The sequence below is a fragment of the Schistocerca nitens genome, chromosome 1 (assembly GCF_023898315.1).
Source record: "Schistocerca nitens isolate TAMUIC-IGC-003100 chromosome 1, iqSchNite1.1, whole genome shotgun sequence".
NCBI lineage: Eukaryota > Metazoa > Arthropoda > Insecta > Orthoptera > Acrididae > Schistocerca > Schistocerca nitens.
In genome coordinates, this window is record NC_064614.1 from 191,696,282 (window position 1) to 191,706,080 (window position 9,799).

The following is a 9,799-nucleotide window of genomic DNA, read 5'->3' on the forward strand; positions in this document are numbered from 1 at the left end:
ACGAGCAATAAAAAGGGCGGAAATGATGTTTATATTGATCTCTATCCCAGTTGACTGTACTGGTGCCGGAACTCTCGGAACCGAGGTGATGCAAAACTTTTCTGTAGTGTGTATTACCGAGATGTAACTTACATAAAAAAAGTAGTGCTCAACAGAGACTTAGACATAACGAAGTAGCTATAGATCCTTTGTTCCACGTTAGGGATAAAGATACGTTACAGACTCATGCTAGAGTTCTAAGCTCCATAAAGAAGTAGGAAAGTTTCCTCATTTATTTCAAGGAGCTTGGGAGGTAATAAGCATTCCGCAACCAAAGGCCTTACATTTATATTATGGTATGAGTCAGTCTATTAAAGGACTATGCTTTGCATCACACGTGCGGAATTATTTTGAGGCAGAATTTACAAGATACCTAGTTACGAAACAATGTAAAGAAAATAAAAAGCTCAACAGCATAGTAAAGACAATTTCTTTTGTAATTTCGTAGGTCCTTTACTGACCATAGTCAATATAGAAAACATTTAATTTTTTAAAAGGTATTGTTGGTGTAAAAAGAGCAAATAGTGGCCAGTACCACCAGTGGTCGATGGAAGTATGTAGTAGAAATAACGAAAAGTAGATGAGGTCTACATTAGAGTAATTAAGCCAAACACGGAGGAGTGAAAGCTAGTAACGACCCTGAATTTACCTTTTTTCTGGTAGGCTGTGCAGAAACCGGTTTTAAGCCTTTTACACAATTGTTCTTATTGCTAGGATCTTTCTTATTTCCATCATTGTACACAACTACACAGCAGAATAAGCAGCTGCTTCCAACCTGATAGCCAAGTAGGATTGGAGAATGTCGTAACATTCTGTCGCAAAGGCAGGAAAGTGAGAAATAAGAATGACTGAATTCTAAGAACTGTTGCCAGGCTTGATTAATGATCGTAATTAGTCACCCTGTAAGGAAGCGAAAAGAAAACTATGCCTATGCTTAATAATAATCGAGGTGAAAGTTAGGTAAAATAAGAATAATTCGAATATGTACATTAAAGTGTGCAAGAAAGAGGGGAGAAGGTTAGTTGGAAGTTGCCAAGTGCTCATATCCTCAAATACTGGACTGGAAAATTTGCCTGCCGAGTGTTACGCTGCCTCAAGAAACAAATACGATTTCCAACTTTAATACTTGACTTAATGCGTTAAACTTTTAACGTAACATTATTCCTCTTAATGAGTAGATTATGACAGCATTTAAAATGTCTAGATATGGTCACTCGTGTCAGAATATCTGAAAAAAAAATTGTTGGCCCTGAAAGCTGCTAGAGAGGCAATCTGCAGCTGTGATTTAGTGACCGCGTGACCGTTTTAGCGGTTTAGTAACATAGGTTCTTCAAATCCTCAGATAATCTGTTGGTAGCGTTCACGTTGATCCTGTGTGTTTGGAAATACTTTTCTCTTTATATCCACCAGTATGAAGTGAAAGTTTCATTCTGGAAGTATCCCGTAGCATATTTTCGTCATATGCGTGCTGCCTGGAGTTCTACAGTGCAGGAGGTCCTCAGTGTAGTTTGGAAGAAGGGGAGGCATAGAGGAAAGTCGGGTAGTACAGGATTCGTAGACTTTCTAAATACTGTTTTAAGTTTTTGAAGGTCTGTATCGGACATAAAAACTGTAATGTTTAAGTAACCATTTCGTTGCAAAAAAAAGTATTAATTCGATTGCATCCTACGATCCTATCGAGGAAACCGAAAGCCTTCTGTTTGGCGAACAAGTGCCAGGCACTTGAATGTGATTTGCAGAGTATCAGTGTAGATGTACACTCCTGGAAATGGAAAAAAGAACACATTGACACCGGTGTATCAGACCCACCATACTTGCTCCGGACACTGCGAGAGGGCTGTACAAGCAATGATCACACGCACGGCACAGCGGACACACCAGGAACCGTGGTGTTGGCCGTCGAATGGCGCTAGCTGCGCAGCATTTGTGCACCGCCGCCGTCAGTGTCAGCCAGTTTGCCGTGGCATACGGAGCTCCATCGCAGTCTTTAACACTGGTAGCATGCCGCGACAGCGTGGACGTGAACCGTATGTGCAGTTGACGGACTTTGAGCGAGGGCGTACAGTGGGCATGCGGGAGGCCGGGTGGACGTACCGCCGAATTGCTCAACACGTGGGGCGTGAGGTCTCCACAGTACATCGATGTTGTCGCCAGTGGTCGGCGGAAGGTGCACGTGCCCGTCGACCTGGGACCGGACCGCAGCGACGCACGGATGCACGCCAAGACCGTAGGATCCTACGCAGTGCCGTAGGGGACCGCACCGCCACTTCCCAGCAAATTAGGGACACTGTTGCTCCTGGGGTATCGGCGAGGACCATTCGCAACCGTCTCCATGAAGCTGGGCTACGGTCCCGCACACCGTTAGGCGCCGGCCGAAGTGGCCGTGCGGTTAAAGGCGCTGCAGTCTGGAACCGCAAGACCGCTACGGTCGCAGGTTCGAATCCTGCCTCGGGCATGGATGTTTGTGATGTCCTTAGGTTAGTTAGGTTTAACTAGTTCTAAGTTCTAGGGGACTAATGACCTCAGCAGTTGAGTCCCGTAGTGCTCAGAGCCATTTGAACACCGTTAGGCCGTCTTCCGCTCACGCCCCAACATGGTGCAGCCCGCCTCCAGTGGTGTCGCGACAGGCGTGAATGGAGGGACGAATGGAGACGTGTCGTCTTCAGCGATGAGAGTCGCTTCTGCCTTGGTGCCAATGATGGTCGTATGCGTGTTTGGCGCCGTGCAGGTGAGCGCCACAATCAGGACTGCATACGACCGAGGCACACAGGGCCAACACCCGGCATCATGGTGTGGGGAGCGATCTCCTACACTGGCCGTACACCACTGGTGATCGTCGAGGGGACACTGAATAGTGCACGGTACATCCAAACCGTCATCGAATCCATCGTTCTACCATTCCTAGACCGGCAAGGGAACTTGCTGTTCCAACAGGACAATGCACGTCCGCATGTATCCCGTGCCACCCAACGTGCTCTAGAAGGTGTAAGTCAACTACCCTGGCCAGCAAGATCTCCGGATCTGTCCCCCATTGAGCATGTTTGGGACTGGATGAAGCGTCGTCTCACGCGGTCTGCACGTCCAGCACGAACGCTGGTCCAACTGAGGCGCCAGGTGGAAATGGCGTGGCAAGCCGTTCCACAGGACTACATCCAGCATCTCTACGATCGTCTCCATGGGAGAATAGCAGCCTGCATTGCTGCGAAAGGTGGATATACACTGTACTAGTGCCGACATTGTGCATGCTCTGTTGCCTGTGTCTATGTGCCTGTGGTTCTGTCAGTGTGATCATGTGATGTATCTGACCCCAGGAATGTGTCAATAAAGTTTCCCTTTCCAGGGACAATGAATTCACGGTGTTCTTATTTCAATTTCCAGGAGTGTAGATATGCAGGAAGGTGGACTGCACCGGATCACTGCAGGGGTGTCGTCAGTGAGAGGGTGTTATGCTCTATAAACATTAACTTGTCCATCAGCTGACCCAGTCTGTCAAAGAACCTGACAACTTGTTCCTTAATGAAAACTGCTTCTCGCTGCAAACTGAAGGGTCCACCTGTTATCAGCCTTAATTCTTACTGTCTTTAAAAAAAGCTTAGGAATAGTTTTGCCACCATTTCCATTTCGTATAACCGAAGTTTCATGGATTCCTGTTTGTACTCATTTGGGTGACTTCACACTTTTCATAATTTCGAGTGAACTGGTATTTTTCGCTTCAGACAGATATCGTAACAGAATCGTTTTGCAATTTGTTTTTATTATTTGATGACTTTGTTAGACGTTAAACGACAGCATCATCTGCTAAAAATGCGTGAGTGCTCCATCCGCAGCTCGTGGTCGTGCGGTAGCGTTCTCGCTTCCCACGCCCGGGTTCCCGGGTTCGATTCCCGGCGGGGTCAGGGATTTTCTCTGCCTCGTGATGACTGCGTGTTGTGTGCTGTCCTTAGGTTAGTTAGGTTTAAGTAGTTCTAAGTCCTAGGGGACTGATGACCATAGATGTTAAGTCCCATAGTGCTCGGAGCCATTTGAACCATTTTTTGAGAGTGCTCCTCGGATTGTCTGCTAAACCGTTTATGTAGATAAGGAACAGCAGATGGCGTATAATACTATTTTGGGAACGCCAGAGATTACTTTCGTTGTATTCCATGACTTTCCGTCAGTTACTACGAACCGTGACTTTATTGACAGGAAATCACGTATCCAGTCTCACAACTGAGACGACAGTCCATAGGCACGTAATGTTATTAGAAATCGCTTGTGAGGTTCTGTGTCAAAAGCCTTCTAGAAATCTAAAAATATGGAATCAATTTAACATCCTCTGTCAATAGCACTCATTACTTCGTGAGAATAAAGAGCTACTTGTGTTTCACAAGAACGATATTGTCTGAATCCACGTTGGCTGTTAGTCGATAAATCGCTTTCTTGGACATAATACACAATTTTCAAATACACTATATGATCGAAATCCTACTGCAAATCGACGTTAGTGATATGGGTCTCTAATTCAGGAGATTACTCCTATTTTCTTTCTGGGGTATTGGCGTGACTTGTGCAAATTTCCAGTCTTTAGGTATGGGTCTTTCAACGAGCGCATCACCAAAACTGGCAAAGTTTTATAGAAGTTCGAATTACAGCGCGTACTTCAAGGCGCGGTGCATTTAATCATATCCACGACGAAACTCTGTTTCGAAATCTGGCAGAAAACCCAGAGTTTCTGGTCATGCATAAAGCACATTAAAGGCAAGACGCAATCAATACCTTCGCTGCGCGATAACAACGGTGAAGTCACTGATGACAGTGCCACTAAAGCAGAGTTATCAAACACGATTTTCCGAAACTCCTTCACCAAAGAAGACGAAGTAAATATTCCAGTGTAGAACAACCACCAAGATGAGAAACATAGAAGTAGATATCCTCGGTGTAGCAAAACAGCTTAAATCGCTTAATAAGGGCAAGGCCTCCGGTCCAGATCGTATACCAGTCAGGTACCTCTCAAGGTGTTCTGATACAATAGCTCCATGTTTAGCACTGACATACAACCGCTTGCTCACAGAAAGATCCGTACCTAAGGACTGTAAAATTGGTCAAGTCGCACCAATACCCAAAAAGGGAAGTAGGAGTAATCCGCTGAGTTACAGGCCCATATCACTAACGTCGATTTGCAGTAGGGTTTTGGAACATATACTGTATTCGAACATTATGAAGAACCTCGAAGAAAACGATTTATTGACACATATTCAGCACGAATTCAGAAAATATCGTTCTTGCGAAACACAACTAGCTCTTTATACTCATGAAGTACTGAGCGCTATCGACAGAGGATGTCAAATTGATTCCATATTTTTCTATTTCCAGAAGGCTTTCGACACAAGCGTCTTCTAACCAAATGCCTACGGAATATCGCCCCAGTTGTGCGACTGGATTCGTGATTTCCTATCAGAAACGTCACAGTTCGTAGTAATACACTGAAAGTCATTGAGCAAAACAGAAGTAATATCCGGCGTTCCCCAAGGAAGCGTTATAGGCCCTCTATTGTTCCTGATCTATATTAACGACATAGGAGACAATCTGAGTAGCCGTCTTAGACTGTTTGCAGATGATGCTGTCATTTACCGTCTTGTAAAGTCATCCGATGACCAAAACGAATTGCAAAATGAGATAGATAAGATATCTGTATGGTGCGAAAAGTGGCAGTTGACCCTGAATAAAGAAAAGTGTGAAGTTATTCACATGAGTACTAAAAGAAATGCGATAAATTTCGATTACACGATAGGTTACACAAATCTGAAGACTGTAAATTCAATTAAATACTTAGGGCTTACAACTACAGATAACCTAAATTGGAACGATCACATAGATAATTTTGTGGGTAGAGCAAACCAAAGACTGCGATTCATTGACAGAACACTTAGAAGGTGCAACAGGTCTCCTAAAGAGAATGCTTACACCGCGCTTGTCCGCCCTATTCTGGAGTATTACTGTGCGGTGTGGGATCCGCATCCGGTGGGACTGTTGGATGACATCGAAAAAGTACAGAGAAGGGCAGCTCATTTTGTATTATCGCGAAGTAGGGAAGATAGTGCCATAGACATGATACAGGGATTGGAGTGGCAATCATTAAAACAAAGGGGTTTTCCGTTGGGACGGGATCTTCTCATCAAATTTCAATCACCAGTTTTCTCCTTTGATTGCGAAGACATTCTGTTGGCACCCACCTATATAGGGAGAATTGATCATCACTATAAAATAAGAGAAATCAGGGCTCGCACAGAAAAATGTAAGTGCTCGTTTTTCCGCGAGCCGTTCGAGAGTGGAAAGGTGGTTCATCGAACCCTCTGCCAGGCACTTTATTGGGAATAGCAGAGTAATCACGTAGATGGAGATGTAGTTGTAGATCGGTTGTATATGATTGATAAATATGGAACTATTGTATCAGAACACCTTGAGAGGTACCTGACTCATATACAAACAGAACCGAAGACCTTGCCTTTAGTAAGTGATTTAAGCTGCTTTGCCACACCGAAAACATCTCCTTCCAAATTATTGATTTTGGCCGTTATTCTTGTTCCGAATTCTAGAATATTTACTTCGTCTTCTTTCGTGATGGAATTTCAGAAAACCGTATTTATTATCATTACTTTAGTGTCACTGTTGTCAGTAACATCACCATTGTTATCGCACAGCGAAGGTATTGATTGTGCCTTTCCGCCGGTGTACTTTACATGCGACCAGAAACTCTTTGGATTTTCTACCAGATTTCGAGCGTCGTAAGTAACTGATAACGCATTCGAACATAAGAAACTGAGAACACTCATATGTATGCCTCTGCACTTGAAGGAGAGATCTACGAAGCGTGTTTTTTAAGTAAGTACCGTTTTGAAATTTAAAAAAGACGTTCTAAGACATCTCAATAATTTTATTTTTACATGAAAGCCTGTACCATAATCTACTTTTCTACATAATGTCCGTCAATATTGGGGCACTTGTCATAACGTTGCACCAGTTTTGCAATACCCTCCTATAGAAGTCTGCTGACTGACTTGTTAACCACTGCATCACCACTTTTTTGACTTCGTCATAGTCTTGAAGACGCTGACCGTCCAGGTATTTCTTCAAGTGCATGAAAAGATGGGTAGTCACTGGGCGCAAGATCGGGGCTGTACGGAGGATGATCTAGAGCGCCCCATCGAAAAGATGTGATGAGATCTTTGGTCTGATTCGCCACATGCGGACGGGTATTGTCTTGCAGCAAAACGATGCCCTTGCTCAACTTCCATGGACTGTTGCTTTGACTCTGCTATGACGTAGGCCACTCATGTTTCATCACCCTCAACAATTTGGCTTAAGAAATCATCACCGTCGGTGTGGTACCGCTCAAGGAAAGCCAATGCACTGTCTAAACGTTTGGTTTTGTGCACATCCGTCAACATTTTCGGTACCCAACGTGCGCACAATTTTCGGTAATTCAAGTGGTCGGTCACAGTGCCATACAAGATGGTTCAAATGGCTCTGAGCACTATGGGACTTAACTTCTGAGGTCATCGGTCCCCTAGAACTTAGAACTACTTAAACTTAGCTACCCTAAGGACATCACACACATCCATGCCCGAGGAAGGATTCGAACCTGCGACCGTAGCAGTCGCGTGGTCCCATACTGTAGCTCCTAGAACCGTTCGGCTACATCGGCCGGCACAATGCCATGCAAAACACTACGAGAAACATTAGAAAAGTCATCCTGCAAAGAGGAAATCGTAAAGCGTCTGTTTTCTCTCATCTTATTGTTCACTTCCTACACCAAACTTTCGTTGCACATTGCGCGGCCGTCTTTAAATGCTCTCACCCACTTTCTTACCATTCCATCCCTCATAATGTTTTCTCCGCAAACTGCACAGATCTCACGATGAATATCGATCGCTTTTAGGCCTTTAGCACTAAGAAATCTTATAACAGCCCGTACTTCACAGTCGGCGGGACTCACGATTGTCGGAGGCAACTTAAACACTCAGTACACAACGTAAGCAAGGAAGAACCAGACTGTAATGGCGTCAGTGAGTAGTTTAAGGTACAGGCTTTCAAGTAAAAATAAAATTATTGAGATAGCTTAGCACGTCTTTTTTAATTTCAAAACGGTACTTATTTAAAAAACACGTCTCATATTACAACACAAAGGTCCTCGTCTACCTACCTATGTTGCGACTGGGTATCTTGAACCGCTTCTCCAGGGTGGTGATGGTGCCATTGTAGTAGGCGAATGTGGCAGACAGAATGCACCCCACGATGCCGTTGAGGAAGACGAAGGCCTTCTTGTTGGCGAACTTCTGCAGGAAGGCGGACCGCAGTGGACCGTAGCCGCACGTTGTGTCGTCGGTGAGGGGGTGGTCACGGTAGAGCTGTTCCTCCTCCTCGGCCGTCATTTCGCCCGGCCGTTTCTTGGTGGCTCCATTCGGCTCTGCCATTTTCCTGACAGGGAAAACTGTAACCTGTGGGAGAGGCCTCTAGCGGGATGCTGCTGCTTGTGCCACAATGAAATGGGTGTTCACAGGCAGCGGAGGTCCATGGTCTTTCTGAGGACCGGTGTAGGCGTGGTTCCCAAACGGAGCCGCAGAGAGCCCGAGGTACTTTGACACCGTTCTTATACCGTGTTGTCGGTTGTCGACGCACGGTAGGAGATAACGGGGCGCTGATCTCCTCTGCGTGTGGTGCCAACAAATCCTGCGAGATAATGCATCTTCCCGTGAAAGGCGGTGATGTCACAGGAGCTAACACACTAGTAACCTTGAAGATTATTCCAAATGAAATAGGGCACAAAAGTGGAGATCTTACATGTGGAATGACTCATCGACCCATCCAAACCATTCTGTATAGCTTTTGGAAACTAGTAACTGAAAGAGGAAGCGTATTCGATAATCAAGATGGGATTTTCAACGTACTTCCAAGCAGCAGGACAAAGCTGTCGCCGGCCGCTGTGGCAGAGCGGTTCTAGGTGCTTCAGTCCGGAACCGCGCTGCTGCTGCGGCCGCAGGTTCGAATCCTGCCTCGGGCATGGATGTGTGTGATGTCCTTCGGTTAGTTAGGTTTAAGTAGTTCTAAGTCTAGGGGACTGATGACCTCAGATGTTAAGTCCCATCGTGCTTAGAGCCATTTTTGAGCAAAGCTGTGACGTGGGCAACGGCACTTGTGTTACAATACCAGATATATGATTTACTAACGAGAAGATAAGGACATGTTATACACATGTACTGTCCAGAAACTGCAACAGATGATAATGTTTACTCACTGTTCCATTTATTCTTCGTCGGCGATGTTAAATGCAATCAAATTTCTTGCAGATAACTTTGAGAAATGAAAGGGACTGGTTGATGTTACGTTACGACAGCGCTTAATTTAACTTAATCGTCACTTCCTGCTTGTTTTTACGCCAGGACCATAAGTCGACAAAACAATGGAACCCTACTAAGCCCTTCATCTTGTGCGGCAGATTTATTTGCTTCAACTTGTTCTCGCTCTCAAGTGAATACCCCTGTTTATTAAATGAAAACCACAAGGTGTATTTTTGAGGGATGATTAAACAGCGCACATGAACAGGAAACAGATAATGCTCTGTTGAACAGTTTTAAAAATCGAAAGTTAGATTGAGGCTCTGCTTAAGAAGATACCGACATATGTATCCCTAGCAACATTCCGAAATGCTCTCCACAGTATTTAATTAAGTTTAATTCCACTCCGTTCACTTACTATATATAGTGAAGTATACACAGTACTC

The 9,799-nt window shown here is 44.7% G+C and overlaps 1 protein-coding gene across 1 annotated transcript in view; it reads right to left on the reverse strand.

Moving 5' to 3' along the window:
• LOC126245300 (solute carrier organic anion transporter family member 74D-like) overlaps positions 1-8,625 on the reverse strand; it is a 100,973-nt gene extending 92,348 nt beyond the window's left edge. Inside the window, exon 1 of the mRNA XM_049948303.1 lies at positions 8,222-8,625. Coding sequence (XP_049804260.1) covers positions 8,222-8,492 — 271 coding nt within the window. The 5' untranslated portion in view covers positions 8,493-8,625. The remainder of the gene's footprint in view (positions 1-8,221) is intronic.
• Positions 8,626-9,799: the final 1,174 nt, after the last annotated feature.